Here is a 23,188-nt window from a genome sequence, read left to right as displayed (position 1 = left end):
ACATTGTTTATGTGGTAAAAAACTCAGAAAAGTCAATTTAGCATAACTTTAAAACCATGTTGTACATCTGGGGTCGGCAAGTTTGCGTTGAGGAGGGACAATTTTCAGCATCGCCAAAACACCAAGGGCAGAACCTCAACATTATAGCCTAAAGTAAAGAACTTTTTTCTGCAAATGCCAAAGTTTTGCATCAGTGGTTCCCAAGTCGGGACCCAACGCTACCCTTGGATGACCGGCCCAAATAACCCAAACAAAACATTAATTTGTCATATGTTGTACAAAAATATTGTGTTTTCCCACACAAGTTGGTATTGAACAAGCAGTAGATGTCCCTTTAAATCTGAAATTCCGTGCCGTTTCAGATGGAACATATTGAAAAAATGTCTCCTAGACTCGCGACCCACTGAGAAAGGTTCTGCGACCCACTTTTAGGTCCCGACCCACCAGTTGAGATTCACTGTTTTACTGTAGGACCAAGTGGGATATTCTGCCAGGGCATTTTTTGAATACTGACACTATTTCTTGCATTTTTAGAGTACTGTAAAATGAATTTGATCTCTTATTTGCATAATAATGTTTCTCAAAATCATCTTGAGGGCCAGAGGTTCTGTGCTGGAGGGCCAGATTTGGCCCGCGGGCCTGACGTTGCCTACCCCTGTTGTACATTATGTTAAAGTTGTTCTTCAGTCTTAAGGATGACGCCATGGCTAAAAGCAGCAATAAACTAAAATATATGGCCTTTCATTTTGCAATGTCATAGTAATAATGGGCGCCGCCATGTTTATTTCCCATACCGACTTTGAAGCTAAGCAGGGAAGGGCCTGGTTAGATTGAATCCTACATAAACACGGCAAAGATGTACAAAAGTATCCAGTAAAACAATGTGGAACACAGAAACCAGAAATGTAGTAGTAGTAGTAGAAGTAGTAGTAGTAGTAGTAGTAGTAGTAGTAGTAGTAGTAGTAGTAGTAGTAGTAGTAGTAGTAGTAGTAGTAGTAGTAGTAGTAGCTGTGATTATGTTCACTTTGCCCCATCTTGGTCAAATCATGTTTTTCTTGAACGAGGATTAAATCAAAGTTTGAGCACATTTGACTCGTCTGAAAACGTGATGCAACTCTTCCCAACCGCCCGTTTGTAATATCCAAATGTGCTTCATACAAACAACATTAAAATTCCATTAAAAGCTCATCTGTGTCCTAAATGACCAATGCCAAGTGGACTCCTCATTCTGATCAGTAAATATTTCCTCGTTGGACCAAAATCTGCAGAAAATCCACTCTCCAAACACGAAGGACTGAATTATTCATCAAACACAGCGGAGGAATCAAAGCCGTGGACTGAGGAGGCGCATGGTAATGAGCGTCCACGGGGCCACTTTAACAGAAGCCTCTCCAGGTGTGAGGACAGTGACTTTATTCCTTTATCTGCAGTGATAAGACAGAGGCAGACCCATACGTGCACATACACTGCGTTCCAAATTATTATGCAAATTGGATTTTTGTGTCAAAAAGGTACAAAAAAAAAAACTCATGATGTGGACCCCCTCCTCCCCTGACTTCAACCCTGTTGAGAACATTTGGAGCCTCAACAAAAAACACTTCTATGAGGGTGGGAGCAAGTTTTCATCCAAACAGCAGCTCTGGGAGGTTATTCTGACATCCTGCAAAGAAATCCAAGCAGAAACTGTCCAAAAACTCACAAGTTTAATGGATTTAAGAATTTTGAAGCTGCTATCACAGAAGGGCTCCTTTGGTAAAATATAACTTAACCTGTTAATATTTTTTTGATTGAAATAGCTTTTGATTTCAGTAAGTATGACCTCCTAATGCTACAAATTCAACAAATGACCATTTTCAGTTAATTACAAGCTTTAAAATGTATTGAAACGATGAGTTGCATAATAATTTGGAACAGTGGATTTTGAGGTTTTTACTATATTCATTTTTGAAAAAAATACTGTTATCACTAGGAATTTTTTCCACCACATTTAAATGATCCTCTACCAGTTAAAGACTTGAAAATTATGCTGACTCTCATTTGAGTTGATAATTTAGAAAATCTTAGAAAAATGTCATTTGCATAATAATTTGGAACGCAGTGTATATGTCAGTCTCCATCCTTTTCAGAGGGTCGTGACCTTTCCTAGGGAACATTTGTGACCCATCACGAGGACGGGGGACACAACTGGGTTTTGGGGCATTGTGAGTTTGTGAAAGTGTCTGATCTGATCATATTTGGAGAAGATGTGGCAAGCTGAATTTAGGAAGTGGAAATATGTGAAAGAGAGGAATCGGCCTCTAAACCTTTGGGCTGTTCTCACCTCTCTGGGAGTGACAATAGGGCTCATTTACATCTCATTTACATAAAGCCATCCTGCCGTAAAGCCCCCCCTGTCGGGTCATGTGTGTGGGGTTTCAGAGTCACTCACTCAAACACAGAAACTGATCCACAACAGGCGTCTGTATAAAACTGCAGCGGCGCCTCCTCCCCAAACAACACAAGGAAACAGGAGACGAGAAAATTCTAACGTGGAAACAGAGCGAGAAAACGCAAAATCCACCGGAATAAAAAGAGGCTAAACTTACTTTTTTTGGCCAAAGTGTGGTTGTGTCTGGGGAGCTCTTCATGGTTTCTTCTTCATGAGGAAGCGGCGCCACATAATTAATAATTATTAATAAATCCTCTTCCAAACATGTTCAGCTCGTCTGATTTAATCTTTGTCCATCCAACACAACCCGGTGTTTACCCAGTCTGTAAATACACACAGACAAAGCCACGCCCCTTTTTACTGCACGCTCCCAAATCTCCTTAAACAAGACGGTTTGAACCTAAAAGTTAACACTTTTAAATAAACCAATACCGCAACTTAAACATGGAGAGGCTTATTCGTGGCTTCAACTGAACGATTCTGCTTTTGTGTTTTTCTCTAAACTTGGGCTGCCGACTTGTGTCCCTGGTTCTTGTGACCGGGCACATTTACTTCAATATTTATCAAGGTTGGTCATGTAGGTGGGTAGATATTGACCTCATGACCTCCCTTGCAGGAAGTAAAAATATTCCCAAATATATAATCACCTAAAGCAGCCGCTACCGTTACGAAAATCGCTTGTGGACTCCCCAAATCATAATCATGTACTCTATTCAAAGGAATTTGTTATTATTTACAGCTAAAATGACATAAAAAGCAACATCTAGCATTGACTGTAGCTTATTACTAGTTTTAAGTGGTACATCTGCCCACATAAATGTTTTTTTTACCCCAAAACTGACATTTTTCAAAGTACTTTTTTTGTGGACAAGCTTTGGGGGCCCCCTGTAGTGCCTCTGAGCTCCTCCAGGGGGCCACAGACCCCACTTTGGGAACCACAGACCAATACAACACCTTATATGAAGATGTTTAGTGGTCATTGGATGTGTATCAGAATTTGGACACATTTTTTCCAAAAAAAAAATTTCAATTCTTTCCTAATTTTGTGCATTTTTTCTTCAATTGTGTCCTTATTTTTGCCAATATTTCCTTTTATTCCGAATTTTTTGCCAACTTTTATATAAAAAAAAACATTTTTTTTTGTCAATTTCAATTTTCGGTTACTGTAAATACACTTTATGTCCATTTGTTGTTGAAAGTATGAGGACTATGAATGTAAAGCGGCTCTTGGCTGTGCTGAGCTCATTAATGTGCAATAATGATGATGAATGTGCCGGTGTGACATGCCCCGCCCTCTGCCCTGTGTCCGCAGATGGAGATCCTTTGGGCCGGTTCGCGGTGGTGCAGCTGGAGGACGACCAGTGGGGGCTGATCTCCAAAGAGCCCCTGGACAGAGAGGACACGGCGGGATACAGTCTGACCATCACAGCCACCGACGGGCGCTTCCAGAGCCCCGTGTCCGTGGAGCTGCACGTGCTGGACACCAACGACAACAGCCCCCACTGTCAGCAGGTAAACGCCCACACTGCTCACTGTCAGCAGGTAAACGCCCACACTGCTCACTGTCAGCAGCTAAAACATAGGCAACACAATTAACAAAACTTTTCCCCAGCTTTGTTTATTTTGACATTTTTTGTGATGTTTATAGTTTCACTTCCTCATTAGACGCTGACAGGAAGTGACATAGCTGTGGAGCTTTACCTCTATCTATGTCACTTCCTGTCAGCAGCTTATAAGTTTAAATAAAAATAACTTTTCTGCCCAACATTGCTTCATTAACATTGCAAACCTGCGACAGGCCAGTGTAACACAGGTCATTTGAAAGCTAAGACCTACAAAACTCAACTATTCTTGAGACGTTTTGTCATTTTTTCGTAAACGCAACGAAAACGTGACAAAAATGTGTCAAAAAAAACGACGAACGCGTGAGAACAAAAGTGAGGGAAGAGCTTTGGTCAAAATGAGGCGTTTCACTGGCCTATAAGCTTTCAGATTTTAGATTGAGTAATAAAGAAATCTACAGAACACTTGTTTTATGATTAAGTACTGTGGGATGACATCCATTATTGGCTTTTCCCGAAGATTCCCAATTTACTGGACTTTTCAAGCAAGGACATCATTTTTGGAATTTTTAAAAAGCAATATAGAACTTGTTCTGAATGTTATCTTTATAATGGGTAAATTCTTCATCCACAAATGCCGATTCTTAAAAACAAAACCATCATTTGTCACTTTTCTGTCTTTATTTTTCTCCTCCAGAAAATGCTGGTTTGAATCTTATATCATTCATGATCTGGACTTAATAAGCAACCTCTAGTCTTGCATTTCACATTTCCTTTTTTTTTGTTTTTGTTTATGTCCTGCTCTGACTTAACAATTTGTTATACGGAACATTCCTGCCATATTTGTTGTATTTCTATTGCACATATTAATAAAAAATAAATAAATGAAAAGGAGCTAGATGCAAGTTGGCCATTTTACACTCACTACTGCCACCTCAGGTCACACGTGTAACTGCAGGTCATGAGGACATGGCTGGAACATGTACGGAGAGGAAAATGCATAATTTCACAATTTTGTTTTAACTCCATACAGTCCCTTTAATGTGAGGGTTAACCCCTTAACTCCCACCTGACCGAGCACATTTTCTCCAGTTTGGCTTTACCCCAGTCCAAAAGCTTCTGGGAAAAAAGGTGTGAAAATAGCAACAAAACTGAGACAAAAACAATGATGGAAATGTGACCAAAAAAAGTGAGAAAACATTGACAAAAAAGTGACGAAAAAGTGGCAAAAATGTCACAAATATGTCACAAGAAATGGACAAAATATTGACGAAAAAATCACAAAAATGTGACAAAAATTTGATAAAAATGTGACAAAAAAATTACAAAAATGTTGCAAAACAATTACAAAAATGTGATAAAAAATTGAAGAAAAAATTACAAAAATGTGACAAAAAATTGATAAAAATATGACAAAAAAAATTACAAAAATGTTACAAAAAAATTACAAAAATGTGATAAAAGATTGACGAAAAAATTACAAAAATGTGACAAAAATGTGATAAAAATATGACAAAAAAAATTTCAAAAATGTTACAAAAAAATTACAAAAATGTGACAAAAATGTGATAAAAAATTGACGAAAAAATGACAAAAATTGACGAAAAATGAGTGGAACACCCAACAAAAAAATGATGGAAAACAAATCAGATGACGTGAGGAAAAAGATCCTCTCAGTTCAGGTGGGAGTTAAGAGGTTAAACTGCTCTAAAATGCTGAACATGTTGTAGACACCTTTAAATTTCCTTGGGGACAACCTTGTTATGTCATATTGAATGAACATTACCGGGATTTGAAGAACGTGGTTTTACTTTAACAAGGAAGATTAAAACTCTTTTTCAGTGGAGTCCTGGCCGAGGATGTGGACGTGTCTTTACTTTAAGTCCCGGCCGAGAGGCAGCAAAACAGACACAAACATTTCAATTACAATCCTCAAAATGAAATACAAATTATGAGAGTTACATTGGACGAGCGTTCATTTCAACACAACATTACCACAGATTTCCGCCTCTGTCCAATCTGCCTCTGCTGTTTTTGAAAATGAATGTGATTATACGAGCGGCGGCGGCGGCGTCTCGGCGTGTTATTTCCGCGTGTTATTTCCGCGTGTTATTTCCGTGTGTCTCTGTGATTGATCGGACGCAAACACACGGACAGTTCAGTCAGCGGCGCAAATGTAAATGTGTCTATGATTACAGCTGTCACGCACACGCCTGACTGAAGATCACGCTCTGCCCGTCTGATCACATATATGTGTTCCTCTTCACGTGTTGCTCTATGTGTCCCTCTTCACGTGTTGTTCTATATGTCCCTCTTCACATGTTGTTCTATATGTCCCTCTTCACATGTTGTTCTATATGTTCCTCTTCACGTGTTGTTCTATATGTTCCTCTTCACATGTTGTTCTATATGTTCCTCTTCACATGTTGTTCTATATGTCCCTCTTCACATGTTGTTCTATATGTCCCTCTTCACATGTTCTATGTGTTCCTCTTCACGTGTTGCTCTATATGTCCCTCTTCACGTGTTGCTCTATATGTTCCTCTTCACATGTTGTTCTATATGTTCCTCTTCACATGTTGTTCTATATGTCCCTCTTCACATGTTGTTCTATATGTCCCTCTTCACATGTTCTATGTGTTCCTCTTCACGTGTTGCTCTATATGTCCCTCTTCACGTGTTGCTCTATATGTCCCTCTTCACATGTTGTTCTATATGTTCCTCTTCACGTGTTGTTCTATATGTTCCTCTTCACATGTTGTTCTATATGTTCCTCTTCACATGTTGTTCTATATGTCCCTCTTCACATGTTGTTCTATATGTCCCTCTTCACATGTTCTATGTGTTCCTCTTCACGTGTTGCTCTATATGTCCCTCTTCACGTGTTGCTCTATATGTTCCTCTTCACATGTTGTTCTATATGTTCCTCTTCACATGTTCTATGTGTTCCTTTTCACGTGTTGTTCTGTATGTTCCTCTTCACATGTTGTTCTATATGTTCCTCTTCACATGTTCTATGTGTTCCTCTTTCCTCTACGTCCACATGGGGATGAGTGAGAAATGCAATCCTCCTGTCCCTCTGTCCCCCTGTCTGTCCCTCTGTCTCACTCCCTGTCCCCCTGTCTCACTCTGTCTCACTCCCTGTCTCACTCCCTGTCTCACTCCCTGTCTCACTCCCTGTCTCACTCCCTGTCCCCCTCCCTGTCTCACTCCCTGTCTCACTCCCTGTCTCACTCCCTGTCTCACTCCCTGTCTCACTCCCTGTCTGTCCCCCTCCCTGTCCCCCTGTCTCACTCCCTGTCTCACTCCCTGTCCCCCTGTCTCCCTCCCTGTCCCCCTGTCTCCCTCCCTGTCCCCCTGTCTCCCTCCCTGTCTCCCTCCCTGTCTCCCTCCCTGTCTCACTCCCTGTATGTCCCCCTGTCTCACTCCCTGTCTCACTCCCTGTCTCACTCCCTATCCCCCTCCCTGTCTCACTCCCTGTCCCCCTGTCTGTCCCCCTGTCTGTCCCCCTGTCTCACTCCCTGTCTCACTCCCTGTCTCCCTCCCTGTCTCACTCCCTGTCTCCCTCCCTGTCTCCCTCCCTGTCTCACTCCCTGTATGTCCCCCTGTCTCACTCCCTGTCTCACTCCCTGTCTCACTCCCTGTCCCCCTCCCTGTCTCACTCCCTGTCCCCCTGTCTGTCCCCCTGTCTGTCCCCCTGTCTCACTCCCTGTCTCACTCCCTGTCTCACTCCCTGTCTCACTCCCTGTCTCACTCCCTGTCCCCCTCCCTGTCTCACTCCCTGTCCCCCTGTCTGTCCCCCTGTCTGCCCCCCTGTCTCACTCCCTGCCTCACCCCCTGTTTCACTCCCTGTCTCACTCCCTGTCTCACCCCCTGTCTCACTCCCTGTCTCACCCCCTGTCTCACCCCCTGTCTCCCCCTGTGTTCCAGCTCCTCTACACTGAGGCGGTGATGGAGAACTCTCCCATAAACCAGTTCGTCCTGAAAGTCTCGGCCTTTGACCCAGACCTGGGCTCCAACGGGCAGGTTTCCTACAGCCTCCACGGGCCGGACGCCCCCAAGTTCCACCTCAACCACAAAACCGGTGAGTCCGGATCTTTTCTTTTCTTAGCTTTCAATTTGTTCGAATTTAATTGAATCCATTCTTTATTCTACCCACACATTTTGCACCTTATTGGAGGGGGCTGTGGGTTTTGCCTGGGGGGCAGGAGAGACTTCAGGGACATGATCAGGGCCGAGCTGTAAGAAGGAAAGAGAGAAAGTAAATATGACAAAAAGAGAGAGGGATAAAGACAGAGAGAAAAAAGAGAAAGAGAGAAAAAATAAAGAAAATAAACATGACAGAAAGAAAGAGAGAGAGAGAAAAAAAGAGAGAAAAAGAAATAAAGAAAGGGAAAGAGAGAGGAAAAAGGAAAGAAAGACAGAAAAAGAACCAAAATAAAAATGACAGAGAGAGAGAAAAGAAAGAGACAAAGAAAAAAGAGAGAGAGAAAGAGAAAAGAGAGAGAGAAAGAAATAAAGAAAAGAGAAAGAAAGACAGAGACAGAGAGAAAAGAGAAGAGAGAGAAAAAAGAAAGAAAAGAATGAGAAAGAAAATAAACATGAAAGAAAAAGAAAGAAAGAAAGAAAGAAAGAAAGAAAGGAGGAAGGAAAGGAGGAAGGAAGAAGGAATGAAAGGAGGGAGGAAGGAGAGAAAGGAGGAAGGAAGAAGGAATGAAAGGAGGGAGGAAGGAGAGTAAGGAGGAAGGAAGAAGGAAAGAAAGGAGGAAAGAAAGAAAGAAAGAAAGAAAGAAAGGAGGAGGGAAGAAGGAATGAAAGCAGGAAGGAAGGAGAGAAAGGAGGAAGGAAGAAGGAAAGAAAGAAAGAAAGAAAAAGAAAGGAGGAAGGAAAGGAGGAAGGAAGAAGGAATGAAAGGAGAAAGGAAGGAGAGAAAGGAGGAAGGAAGAAGGAAAGAAAGAAAGAAAGAAAAAGAAAGAAAGAAAGGATGAAGGAAAGGAGGAGGGAAGAAGGAAAGAAAGGAGGAAAGAAAGGAGGAAGAAAGAAAGAAAGAAAGAAAGAAAGAAAGAAAGAAAGAAAGAAAGAAAGAAAGAAAGAAAGAAAGAAAGAAAGAAAGAAAGAAGAATGTTCCACAACATCTGCCATAGAGCACCACAATTGAACAAAATAAGTAATTTTTATGAACAAAATGTAGAAAAGGACAAAGGAAGGCGGTACTTAGAGCCTTATGAAAAAAAACTCAGAGTATCAGAGTAGTTTTATAATTTGGTACTTTTTACTAGAGTAATATTCTAATAAAGTATCTTTACTCTTACTTGAGTAATGTCAGGATTGTCACATTATTACAAATATTGTTCCTCATAATTTATGTCACAAGTGAAACATAAATCAGACTCAGTTACTCGGTACTCGAGTACTCACAGTACTCACAGTACTCACAGTACTTCAGTAACATATTTATACTGTTTTGCTTTAATATTTTGGCCGCTCTACCTCAGATATATTGAGGATTAAACCAGTATTTGGACACAATTGAACCTTAAACTGGATCTGATCCAGGTTTTAAACTGGACTAAACATCAGGAGATCCAGATCTAGACTGAGCTCCTCGTTCTGAAAGAGAAGCTCCTGAATGTTTTACTTAGTTTAGTTTCCTGCCTTTATTTGCTGCAGCTCAAACATGATAAAAGCTGATTGTGTTTTAAACTTTAATGTTTTCATTCCTTTGACACAAATCCCTTTGAATCAGGCGGCGACAGGTAGACGATCCTTTTAGGTTTCGTTCTGAATGGTTTGAATGGCGTGTGGAGATAAACGGCGGCGCCTTCATGTGTGGCCTCGGCGCTTTATCGGAGCGGAGCGCACATCTGCTCACGGCGGCGATAACATCAGGATTCTCACGTGTTTAACAAAAGCTCCGTCACACTTTTACAAACCTGTCAGAAAGCCTTCATTTGCATTTCACGGCTCAGGAGGAAGGTTTTCAGGAGTCATAAAGCTCCTTTTTTATAACATTTACACTTTTCTCTGACTGATCAGCTCAGCATGGACGACAAGTGGCTTTGACAATATAGATAATTAATTACTAAATGACTAAATTACTAAACTGAGTGAGAGGCTCGGGTGGAGGAGACAGAGATGAGTCGCTGTTTTTAATCGATGGACGTTTGCAAATTTGAAGTTACTTGTGTGGAAACGCGGGTTATCGCTAAGCGGCTACAAAGAAGACTTGTTGGTGACACAAGTCGGAGAAACTCTTGATCCTTGAAACTTCCTTCAGTGAAACGGGTGGTGGAGATAGATGGAGTTACTGCTGATCTATGCGCTGCAAAAAGTAATTAACTAATCAGTATAAACATCTCAATTTGAGCATAATAATCCAAATGTTAGTTGTTTTGACTAGTTAAAGAAGTTGTTGGGCGTTTGTCCTGGATTATTTCACTTGTTCTGAGATGTTTCTGACTCGTTTCCATACACTTCGTCCTTTAGTTTTTTGGTTTCTTTTTGAAAGACACTAGGTAGAAACAAACAAAGCTGTTCGAATGCCTTACGCGTTTCGACGGACAAGGAACTACTTCCGTCTTTCGTCCTTATTTCAGGTCATTTTCTTTGCCAATGGGGTCAGAAAGTTGGTCTTGTCTCATTGGCAATTTTACTTTCTTATTTCAAAGCGAGATTTACTGATCTGAAATGTCCTCAAACAAGCAAAGTAAACTTGGTCCGATCAGGAAAAGTGTTTAAATGAGTGAAAACCGCTCAAAACAAGAAACATTTCCTCAATTCAAGTCATTTAAGCCAATGCTTGATATTCACTTTTTGTAGTGTGATGTGCTTGTGCCGTGACATCGGTGGAAATAGCATCATGTGACAGACTTTACCCTGGGTCTGGAAGAGTTTATTTTTAATCTCCTTTATGCAAGTTTGAATGTTTTTATAGTTTATTATTTGCGTTTTATGTGTCATGTTGCTCTGAAGAAAATTCCTACTTTGTGAACCTGTTCACTAACAACAAAAAACAATTCTGATTCTGTCAGATTATTAACCAGGAAAAGCTTTCAGTTTCTGGATGGTGAGGGAAATGTTTTTTACGAAGTTTCGAGTGTGTTATCACAAGAGATCCAACAAATGACATAAAGCCTGTGATCATTGACCAGGGCGCATGTAAGGTGCTATTGTACATCTTTTGCTGGGTATGTTTATTGTTTTCTTTGCTGCATGACTTTATTCAACTTCGAGGCATTTGCCATTTAGCCTTTCCTTCACACACAGTCTTCATAATCCCTCCTCCCCCCATGCAATGCAGAGAGAATGCATGTTCATGTAGCCAAATCATTGTGTAGTATAAAAGTAAAGATGACTTGCTTTCTGCTTCTCTATATTACAATGTATCTATAGTGTGTAATGTTCAGTAAAGAATCTCCCCAACCAATAAGTCCACATTTAATTTAGCTTCTGCTACCTGCTATTGGAAATTAAAGCTACTATATTTGTCCAAAGTGTTGGTGGAGGCACAGATAGTCACCCTCGATATATTTTTGATGATCTGTTAATGTCCCACGTCCCCATGTCTGAGTACCAGCTGAAGAAACTCACTTACTACAGTATAGTAGTAGTAGTCGTGTAGCTGTGTTGTTCTCTCATCAGAAACATACCTGGAGGAGCAAATACAATGTAGTGCTTTGATTAAGGACACAGGGTAAGGAGTGTTTTGGAATTGCACTTTGTGAACTAACCGCTCTCCCCGTGGTCTCCAGGAGAGCTGTTCACCCTGTCCGTGTTGGACCGCGAGCAGGAGGCGGAGTACAACATGGCGGTGAAGGCGTCCGACGGCGGCGGGCGCTCCTGCCAGGCCGACGTGCTGCTCCGAGTCCAGGACATGAACGACAACCCGCCGGCCTTCAGCTCCAGCCTGTACCGGGTCTCCGTGTTCGACAACACCACCGTGAGGACGCCCATCGCTGTGCTGTACGCCAAGGACCCCGACATCGGTGAGAGCCCGGGGGCGGGGCCTGGGGGGGGCGGGGCCTGGGGGGGCGGGGACCTGGGGGGGCCACACCATTCCAGAACAATGACCTCACCAGACCACTCATACCACGTGATGATTGATTAATTACACGAAATAACTTGTGATTTACCTAAAGAACCGGCAAAGGTTTGAAAACACTTTTTATGTATTGGTTTTTCTTTTATTTCGAGCACATTTACTCTGTAGAGTCAAACTCCAGCCATTTTGTTCCACTTTATCCGGGCCGGGTCGCGGGGGCAGCAGTCTGAGCAGAGACCCCCAGACTTCCTGATCCACACACACCTCCTCCAGCTGTTCTGACCCTGAGGCCACACCTCCTCCAGCTGTTCTGACTCTACTCCGAGCTCCTCCCGGGTAACTGAGCTCCTCCCCTTGAGGCCAGGACTCCCCACCGACCTGAAGAGGGGAAGCTCCTTTATTTAGATTCTCACTGAAGGCATTAAATTATGAAACTCACTACGTTTTCAACAGAAAAGTTGAAATAGATTCTTCAAATTGCTTCGATCACTGCTTTGCACTGAGTTTCCCGATGTCGTCACCAGAAATTATGAAGCTCTTTGAGAAAACGGCAAGAACAAAGGGAGGCAATTGTGAAGAACTTAAAGCAGTACTAAGTAACTCTTCCCCCTAGAGGCCATAAGCGCAACTGCAGGTGTCGTAGCACGTTGCGATTTTTTAACTTATTAATTGTCTTGGAGAGTAAATACTACGCTGACAGGAAAGGTGAAGGGACAGAGGGATATTGTACATCCAATTACACAATGGAAATATTTTTTTTTAACTCAAACTTGGCTGTAAATACTGTTTAAAGTGACGTTAGCCCGCAGTTAGCTTTGTCTGTTATGTTAGCTTCTTCTTCGTGATTCCATTAGTGTGTATTGGTGACTCCGGCCCGGTGGCAGCCAAGTTGCAAACATGGTTTTCTGGCCAGAGACACCAGGGAGCGATGAAAGATCCTCCAATCATCCCATAAACACTTGTATTACCCCCACAGGGACTACGGAAAGGCTTTATTAAGGTCAACACGTTTAAGAATTTAAAGGGGGGGTATTATGCAAAATGGACTTTTTCAAGCTTTACATCATGTTTTTATGTCATTCCCTCATTAAAAACATGCCTGAAGTGTTGCCTTGGCACATTCACGTATTTCTGAGTAATCTGTAAAAACTCTGATGGCGGCCATTTTAGGGATAGGTTTGCCTGAGTCCTCCTAGGAACGCCCCCACCTCCTGGAGACGCCTCCGAGCTTTCGTCACCAGCCGAGTGACCAACCACTGCTCCTCAGCAGAACCCCCTCCCCACTGATGCCACAGACAGCGTGTGGAGGGGGCGTGTCTAAAGGCTCAGAGGTTCTTAAAGAGACAGAGGCCTATTTCAAGACATTCACTACAGCCATTTTGAGAGAGACATTTTATACAAGGCAGTTATTGTAATTTACTGCATTTACAGACCAACAGAAGGTTTGGTCATCATTGTAGTGTGATATAGACTGGTGCTATGGGATTGAAAAAAGCATAATACCCCCTCTTTAAGTTCATTCATAATTTAACGCCGTCAATGAGAATCAAACAATGTGAATCGTTTTGAAAATAAAGAAAACCCAAAACATAAAAAGTCATTCCAAACATTTTTCCTTTTGCTTTGTTTTTCTTTTTTTCTTTTTCAATAAACAAGTAACTAAATGATACTTGACCTTTGACCCTCTGCTGTTTAAAAACTGTCCCGTGTATATTATTGTAGGACAGGAGGGATTATTCTAACACTTGTTTAACCTGAGCCTTGGCCCACAGAGCTGAGTGACTGTGGTTGCTTCGTTCTCCAGTTTTTACGCACAGCCCGCGGTCACGAGTTGTGGTTTCAGATCGTAAATTCACCTGTAATTTGTTCTGCCGTCGATTTCAAGTGAAGAAATGCGGGTGTGTCAAAGCCTGAACACAACAACACAGAAACATCTGCTGAAAGTCTCCTCTGTGGGTTTCACTGTTTAGATAATAATCACCTCATGAACCGAACACAAACATCCAACCACTGGTTTTTATCAAGTCCTCCAGATTTTACTGTTACATCAAAGTACCCAAGTTCAGGAGTCGTAATACTGTGCAGTTTCCCTGTTACAGCACGTTCTATAGTGTCAGCGCCAAGCCCAGACAAAAGGGCGGTACAGAGACTGCTCATTAGTGTCATCACATTATATTCAGTGTATGTTCGAAGCTCAGAAAGGGAAATTCAAGTCTTTTTCTCCAGTTCAGCTCAGGTCCGTAAGTCTATACGCCAGTGTAGCACCTCATTTGAAAGCTAAGACCTACAAAACTCATTAAAATGATGAAAAAGTGACAAAAATGTGACAATAATAAAAAAGCAAAACAACAACAACCACTATAGCTATTTGGGTCAAGAAACATGGGTTTTTTGTCACTCTTTTGTTGCCTTTTCATCCTTGTTTTTGTCTCATTTTGTCTTCCTATTATGGGGTAAAGCCAAACTGGAGAATATGTGCTCGGCTGGGCTGGAGATTAAGAGCTTGACCCCTTCATTGGGATGTGCTGGAGAAAGCTTTGCACAGTGGTCACACTCTCCCATCATCGAAACACTGGATCTTATTGAATCAACACCACAGTGAACGTGCTGTGATCAAAGCTAAAGGTGTTATAACAAAGTATTCGCCCTGGTCAGGAATCATTATTATCCTGGTTGTTTCTTCTTCTACTGCTGGAGCACTTCCATCTTCATTTCCTGGATTTTGTTGATTATGAAGATCCGTAAACCATCACAGGACCTTTTCAAAAATGTGTTTTGCTTCTGCCATGATGAATCCCCTCTGACGTTTCTCACTCCATTTTTCACTCTGACCGTTTCTCACTCCGTCTGACCGTTTCTCACTCCATTTCTCACTCTGTCTGACCGTTTCTCACTCCGTCTGACCGTTTCTCACTCCGTCTGACCGTTTCTCACTCCGTCTGACCGTTTCTCACTCCATTTCTCACTCTGTCTGACCGTTTCTCACTCCGTCTGACCGTTCCTCACTCCATTTGTCACTCCGTCTGACCGTTTCTCACTCCATTTGTCACTCTGTCTGACCGTTCCTCACTCCATTTGTCACTCCGTCTGACCGTTTCTCACTCCATTTGTCACTCTGTCTGACCGTTCCTCACTCCATTTCTCACTCTGTCTGACCGTTTCTCACTCCGTCTGACCGTTTCTCACTCCGTCTGACCGTTTTGCACTCCATTTCTCACTCCTTCTGACCGTTTCTCACTCCATTTTTCACTCTGTCTGACCGTTCCTCACTCCGTCTGACCGTTTCTCACTCCGTCTGACCGTCTGACCGTTTCTCACTACGTCTGACTGTTTCTCACTCTGTCTGACCGTTTCTCACTCCATTTCTCACTCCGTCTGACTGTTTCTCACTCCGTCTGACCGTTTCTTACTCCATTTCTCACTCCGTCTGACTGTTTCTCACTCCGTCTGACCGTTTCTCACTCCATTTCTCACTCCGTCTGACCGTTTCTCACTCCGTCTGACCGTTTCGCACTCCGTCTGACCGTTTCTCACTCCATTTCTCACTCTGTCTGACCGTTTCTCACTCCGTCTGACTGTTTCTCACTCCGTCTGACCGTTTCTCACTCCATTTCTCACTCCGTCTGACCGTTTCTCACTCCGTCTGACCGTTTCCCGCTCTGCTTTCCCGCAGGTATAAACTCCGAGGTGCGGTACTCGCTGGTCTCCGGAGACGACGGCTTCTTTTCCCTGGACGAGTTTTCGGGAGTCCTGCGCCTGGAGCGACCTCTGACCTCCGAGGCCCCGCCCGCTTTCCAGATCAAGGTCAAAGCCACAGACAGGTACAGTGTGTGTGGACATGTTCCTTCAGTGGGCCTCGTTCATGAACATCTTCTTCAGAAACGTTCCTGATCACAAGCGTCCTGTTTTGGCGTTCCCCCAGGGGCCTCCCTCGGCAGCAGTCGTCCTGGGCCACGGTGGCGGTGGAAGTGGTTTCTCTGGACGACTACCAGCCGGTGTTCGCGAGCTCCGAGTACACGGCTCAGTTCCCAGAATCCTTAGCGGTGGGATCGGCCGTCATCAGCCTCTCGGACCCGGACATGCACATCGCCGGGGCCGAGCCGGTCGTTTACCGCATCGCGTCGGGCAACGAGGAGGGCCGCTTCCACCTGGACAGGAGCACAGGTCAGCGACTTTATCTTCACTAATCACGTCGTTTCAGTTAAAGGTGAAAAGGTAGACGAGGTTTACGCCCAGTTTAGATCAATACAGGTCTATAAAACATTACTATGCCCCGACAAAGCCTTCAGTGTCAAAGGAGTACTACTTATTAATGCTTATTACCTAGTACAAGTAAGAGCATCTCTAAATGAAAGTACAGAAGTATTTCACGTCTTAACCCCCACAGGAACCAAGCACATTTTTTCCAGTTTGGCTTTACCCAAATCTGAAAGCTTCTTGAAGAAAGAGTCTGAACAGCGACAAAAACGAGAAGAAAAAGAGGGATGAAATTTAAGCTTTTGAAGTGACACAAAAAAAAGAGCAGCAAAAAGTGACAAAAATTCTACAAAAAAGTGATATTGTCAGTATGTCAGCCAAGGGAGTTGATCCATGGTTGATCCTATTGAACTTAAAGGGACGATACGGAGTTTAAAAATGTTAAAACTAAGTATTTTCCTCCCCCTACATGTTCCAGCCATGTCCTCATGACCTGTTCACGACAACTGCCTCTAAAATCCTGCACTTTGGTCCGAATTGCCGTCATGCACGAGCTTAGTAGTAGAATCTGCAGTTACATGTATGACCTGAGGTGGCAGTAGTGAGTATAAAATTACCAACTTGCATCCAGTCTCTTTAAGGGCTCCAAAACTCTTCATGCATTTAAAAAATCTACACGTGAAACATTATGGAAAAGTATAGAACACCTGAAAGAAGATCGTTAGAAGTTAATCGTGGACGCATGACGTAGTTTTATTTTTGAACTTTCAGTTTTGTGAATAAGTGTTTCCATTGTTGGTTTTAGAGTCACTGTATTATGTTCCATCTTTGGTCATAGTGTTAGTGAGGTCAGGCATCGACTTCAGCCTAAACCCTTTTGGTCAGGCATCATTTAGCACTTAACATACATACATTTACTTCCACTTGTCCGCTTCCGGGTCTCATTGCACCAGCCCCTATGGCGCCCCCTGCAGGTGGTGGGTCCACAGAAGGACGGCCTCGTGGTTCAAACCGGGCCTGTTGGTCTCTCATAAGGGTCTGACCCGTCACCTAGGGTGCATCAAACGCCCCATATTTTTTTTAACTTCAATGGATCATTTTGTCCCTAGTCTAGTTTTGTTACATATTAAAAAAAAAAAGTTTGGCAAAGTTTGGTGAAGTTTGAAGTACATTTAGGTGGTCCACCATTCAAATGAATGTTTTGTCAAAATATCGAAAATTTGCCATTTAGCGCATATTTCCAGTTTTTCCAGTTAGGGTCTAGTCCGAGGAAAGGTGCTCAAGAGTGGGTCACCGTGTCCGAGGGGGGGGCAGGGTGTCCCTAGAGGTCCGGAGGAGTCAGGGGGCTGAGTGTGTGCAGGTAGGCCGGTTTGGGTGTGCCCTGACCGGGGTAGGGTTAGTGGATGAGAGGGGGGGTGGTTGTGGTGGGTGTTGGGGCCTGGCTGGAGGTCTTGGGACAGGGGTGGAAGTCTCAGCCCCGTCCTGACGCTGCTAGGTCCGGGCTGGAGGTCTCAGACCCGTCCTGAGGCTGTTAGGACCAGGCCCAAGGCATCAGACCCGGCCTGGAGCTGTCAGGAGCAGGCTGGAGGTCTTTGCCCCAGCCTGGAGCTGTCGGGAGCGGGATGGAGGTCTCAGACCCCTCCTGAAGTGGTTAGGACCAGGCCCAAGGCATCAGACCCGGCCTGGAGCTGTCGGGAGCGGGTTGGAGGTCTCAAACCCTTCCTGAGGCTGTTAGGACCGGGCCCGAGGTATCAGACCCGGCTTGGAGCTGTTAGGACTGCAGGTCTTAGCCGGCCTGGACAGGAGGTAAAAGCTTATAGCACCTGGTATTCTCAGGCGGTCTCCAATCCAAGCACTAACCAGGCCTGACCCTGCTTAGCTTCCAAGATCAATAAATGGTCTGGATTGTTGGCACTCAACAGCTAAATCCCCTAAACAGTGCGGCACTCAATGTGTTAACAGTCAAAATGTGCTAAATCCCACAGCCTTGTAATAACAGTTTGTGAACGTTTAATACAAAATATTTTGTAAAAACTCACTTTCAAAGATTGCAGACTTCACAAACAACTTGAATAAACAAGCAAAGAATAGTTATTTGATCAAATTCAATACCATTGTAAAATATTAAATAAGTAAAGAGATCAACAGCACATAACATTCAGCTTAATGAATATTGCATATGCTTCATAATGCAAATCTTGCTTATTGACGTGGACCCCCTAAACAATGTTGGAATTAGACAAAAAATGGTAGAAATTCTTTTTATGACCAAAGGAAGGGGGCGTTTGATGCACCCTACCGTCACCTAGGACCTGTTTGCCCTGGGACACCCTACAGGGGCCCGAACCCCCCGACATCAGAGCTCCAGGATCATTCGGGCTCAAACCCTCCCCCACGTTAAGGTCTTGATTGGTTTAGTCTTGATTTATCTCGACCTGGTGCTACATTAATGTGCTTCGATCACAACTTACCCCTCACAAACCTCAAACTCTCAGGCCTTTACAGAGCTCTGTTACTTGGACTCGCAAAAGGAAGATTTGGGCTTGTCTTGAATTATACAAAACCTTTGCCCCAAAGCAGAAACAATGTCATAATAAAGTGAACATAACTGCTGTTTATTCATTTGAAACCCACACTTTTCTCTCTTTGTCGGAACGTTTCACATTTGTAGCCGATGGCGCTCCCTCTAAAAGGCCTATCATTATTATCATTATTATCATTATTCTAACTTTCTGCATATAAAAGTCTCAGTCTGTGCCCGGGCAGGTCGAGGCAAACCAGCTGTGGTGCGTTTAATGATGAAGGGGAATTTGTAGTTTTGAGTAATTCGCGCCTCGAAGGGTGTTAGATATGATCTGATTATCCACAAATATCTACTAACGGATCCAAACAGGTTTATCTCTTTATCTGGCAGGTTTTTGTGTATTTGTGTCAGGAGAAATCATTACTGGGCCACACCCGTTTGCCTTTTCTTTGTGTTTTTACGACTCCAGCATCACAATAAGAAAACTGTTGCTCCACTTTGAGGCTTTAGGGGTTTGGAAGTGGCTCTTTTGATGAGTTACAATGAGCTTTTGAAGTGCGTCCAAATGTACCGGAATATCAGTCTTTACTTTGGCATCAATAATCATCAGGTTTACAGCATTTTTTGGTGTTGTTGGTAGAAACGGATTTTTTCATGTTAACCTCTTAATCCCCGCCTTCACCAAGCGTGTTTCCTCCAGTGCAGCTTTACCCAAATCTAAAGGTTACTAAGATTTAGTTAGCTAAGATTTTTCCCCGCATTGCCGACATGTTGTTCTCACTTTTTTGTTTCTTTTATGTTACTTTTTGGTTAACCGCTTTGCTGCTTGTTTGTTGCATTTTTGTAAATTTTTTAGTCACTTTTTTGACTTTTATTTTTTTTCAAAAAATTTTTTTACATTTTTTTGTCTTTTTTTTTTTACATTTCTTTGTCATTTCTTTGTTCATTTTTTGTCCATTCATTGTCCATTTTTTTGCAATTTGTTGTCTTTTTTTTGCAATTTTTTATCATTTTTTTGTCATTTTTTGTCATTTCTTTGTCATTTCTCTGTTCATTTTTCGTCCATTTATTGTCCAGTTTTTTTTGCAATTTTTTGTCTCTTTTTTGCAAATTTTTGTCATTTTTTTGTCATTTTTTTGTCATTTTTTTGTCATTTCTCTGTTTATTTTTTGTCCATTCATTGTCCATTTTTATGTAATTTTTTTGTCATTTCTTTGTCACTTTTTTCTCATTTTTTTGTCAATTTTTGGTCAATTTTTTGGTCAATTTTTTGTAATTTCTTTGTCATTTCTCTGTTCATTTTTCGTCCATTTATTGTCCATTTTTTTGCAATTTTTTGTCACTTTTTTGCAATTTTTGGTCATTTTTTGGTCAATTTTTTGTCATTTCTTTGTCATTTCTCTGTTCATTTTTTGTCCATTCATTGTCCATTTTTTTGGCCATTTTTTGTCATATTTTAGCAATTTTTTGTCACTTTTTTGCAATATTTTGTAATTTTTTTGTAATTTTTTGTCATTTCTTTGTCATTTCTCTGTTCATTGTCCATTTTTTTGTCATTTCTTGGTCACTTTTTTCTCAATTCTTTGTCAATCTTTGGTCAATTTTTTGGTCATTTTTTGTATTCTTTTGTAATTTTTTGTAATTTTTTGTAATTTTTTGTAATTTTTTGTAATTTTTTGTAATTTTTTCTAATTTATCACTTTTTTCTCGTTTTTTTGTCAATTTTTGGTCAAATATTTGGTCAATTTTTTGGTCAATTTTTTGTAATTTCTTTGTCATTTCTCTGTTCATTTTTCGTCCATTTATTGTCCATTTTTTTGCAATGTTTTGTCACTTTTTTGCAATTTTTGGTCATTTTTTGGTCAATTTTTTGTAATTTCTTTGTCATTTCTCTGTTCATTTTTTGTCCATTCATTGTCCATTTCTTTGTCACTTTGTTTTCATCCTCATTTGCGTCTCGTTTTTGTAGCTCTTTTGACCCCTTTTTCCAGAACCTTTCAGATTTGGGTAAAGTCGACCTGGAGAGAGCCTGTCCGGTTAAGGCGGGGCTTAGAGGTTGAGCTCCAGTTCCAGAGCTGGTCAAAGCAGAGGGACAGATGTGTATTATCTCAGGGACAGATGTGATTATCTCAGGGACAGATGTGTATTATCTCAGGGACAGATGTGATTATCTCAGGGACAGATGTGATTATCTCAGGGACAGATGTGATTATCTCAGGGACAGATGTGATTATCTCAGGGACATATGTGATTATCTCAGGGACAGATGTGATTATCTCAGGGACAGATGTGATTATCTCAGGGACAGATGTGATTTTCTCAGGGACAGATGTGAATATCTCAGGGACAGATGTGATTATCTCAGGGACAGATGTGATGGATGTGTAAAGTCATAATGAATTGAATGGGCCTGTGAGGAGGCCTCTGGCAGCCGCCGCACATGTTTTAAATAAGCAGCTTTTAATATTAATGCCCTAATGAATCATTCAGGGAAACCTTTGCCCTCAGACCTGTTTCAGAGGCAGCCGTGATCTGGGAAAATACAAATGTGATTGAGTTTCCACAATTAAAAGCTTCTGAAGAACGTCACACTTTGCAAACAGTTTAGCCGATAACTGTTTGTTCAGTTCTACGAAATACAGCCTTTCACTCTTTGTTTGAACCGTCCTTCACTTTTATATGTTTGATAATGCTGTGAATGTCGCGATAACGATACTAATCTGAACACATCACTGTTCCCTCCTCGCCCCCAGTGTCTGTGAACACTGGTGTATGAATGAGAGAGTGAATTGGGTGAGTGGATCCTTACTGTTACCGTAAATTCTCTAATACTGGCCTGTGTTCCATTAGCGGCCGGGTCTCTGACAGAGGCCGGGTCTCCGACAGTGGCCGGGTCTCCGACAGAGGCCGGGTCTCCGACAGAGGCCGGGTCTCCGACAGAGGCCGGGTCTCCGACAGAGGCCGGGTCTCCGACAGTGGCCGGGTCTCCGACAGAGGCCGGGTCTCCGACAGAGGCCGGGTCTCCGACAGTGGCCGGGTCTCCGACAGAGGCCGGGTCTCTGACAGAGGCCGGGTTCGCGGCTGGCAGAGGCAAATTAAAGCCGGTCTCTAAAACAGGCCGGGGCTTTTATTAGAAACTATAGCAGTAGAAATATTCCCCATGTTAGGAATTTGTCTCATACTGGTGTAAATGAAAACTCACGTGCAGGAAGTAAACAAACGGAAACAAGGGGGACGCTGCGGAGGAGCTGATCCGAGCGTAACTTTGACACAGATTTAGCCACTTTTCAAACCTCCTGTGACTATATTTGGAAACAGGGTAAAGAACAAATGTTGGGTGACCCTCCAGGGTTTTAATAAAGTCTCCATCGCGTCTTAAAAGCACGTCCAGCTGCTCCGTGTGCAGGTCAGTCCCACGCCTCAAAATAACTCCTCCCATCAGCGCGAGCGTCTCGTCTTCTCTCGGGTCAGTCTCATGATCGATCACAAACACAAACGCTCCGTCTAAACTCGCCTTTTACACAAGAAAACAACAAATAATCCGGTCCTCGGAAAAGACGAAACAGAACCTGCAGTGACATTGATGTCAAAGCTCCGCTAACAGCAACGAAACACTTCCTGTTGTCCCGACAAAATAAAAGGTGTCAATGTTCCAGCCGCTGGGAGAGTGTCTGCAAAGTTCATTAATAAATGAACCTAATATTATAGTTCATATGGACACAAATCTCGTTATTCTTCATTTTCCTGGTCGTCCGTTTTGCTCAAATAGAAATAAAGGCCTGTCTCTAATTGTGGCCTGATTCCAATAAAGGCCTGGTCCCAGATGCCCTTGAGTAAATCAAGGCCCCGGCCTATATTAGAGCATTTACGGTAAGCGCTTTAGGCCCAATAAATGTAGAAAAGCACTATGTAATTTGAGACCACTTATCATTTAAAGCGAGGCAAAAATGTAAAAAAAAAATCAGAAAAATTGACTAAAACTGAACTTTTGTTGCTCTCAGGCTGTGATCGATCAAATCTGTGTAAATCTCAGTCAGAATGAAGATTTCACGACTGAGACTTGGCTTCTGAGACCAATACTGAATATTGGATTGGGATGTCCCAATCCGCTACTGGAAAAAATCCGATATCAGGTGTCAGTTACATATAGTATCTGATACTGAACCGATACTACATCTAGTGAAAATGGACACGCTGGAGCCATTTTGAAGCTCAAAACCTGCAGAATTAAATGTGTTAGTTTTAACATCTGCAAATGTATTTTGGATTGTGTCGCAAAATGCCACGGCTAGCAACAGTATGCTAAAGCTAGCAGAAGCATGCTAATGCTAACGGCAGCTGATCCAAGGGGTTAGAAAGTAGGGTAGCAATACCTAAAGTGGCCTCATAAAATAAAATCGGCCACTGCTGTGTTAAAGGTCTGTTCCATGGTTGAA

At 42.4% G+C, this 23,188-nt stretch overlaps 1 protein-coding gene across 1 annotated transcript in view; it reads left to right on the top strand.

Moving 5' to 3' along the window:
* Positions 1–23,188, top strand: part of fat2 (FAT atypical cadherin 2) — a 223,921-nt gene that overhangs the window by 114,152 nt on the left and 86,581 nt on the right. The window contains exons 12-16 of the mRNA XM_079556143.1: positions 3,741–3,940; positions 7,921–8,074; positions 11,742–11,975; positions 15,705–15,852; positions 15,954–16,195. Coding sequence (XP_079412269.1) covers positions 3,741–3,940; positions 7,921–8,074; positions 11,742–11,975; positions 15,705–15,852; positions 15,954–16,195 — 978 coding nt within the window. The remainder of the gene's footprint in view (positions 1–3,740; positions 3,941–7,920; positions 8,075–11,741; positions 11,976–15,704; positions 15,853–15,953; positions 16,196–23,188) is intronic.

Source organism: Gobius niger (assembly GCF_951799975.1).
Source record: "Gobius niger genome assembly, chromosome: 5".
Lineage (NCBI taxonomy): Eukaryota > Metazoa > Chordata > Actinopteri > Gobiiformes > Gobiidae > Gobius > Gobius niger.
The sequence above is the reverse complement of the archived record's forward strand: the minus strand, read 5'-3'. Positions and strand labels throughout refer to the sequence as shown.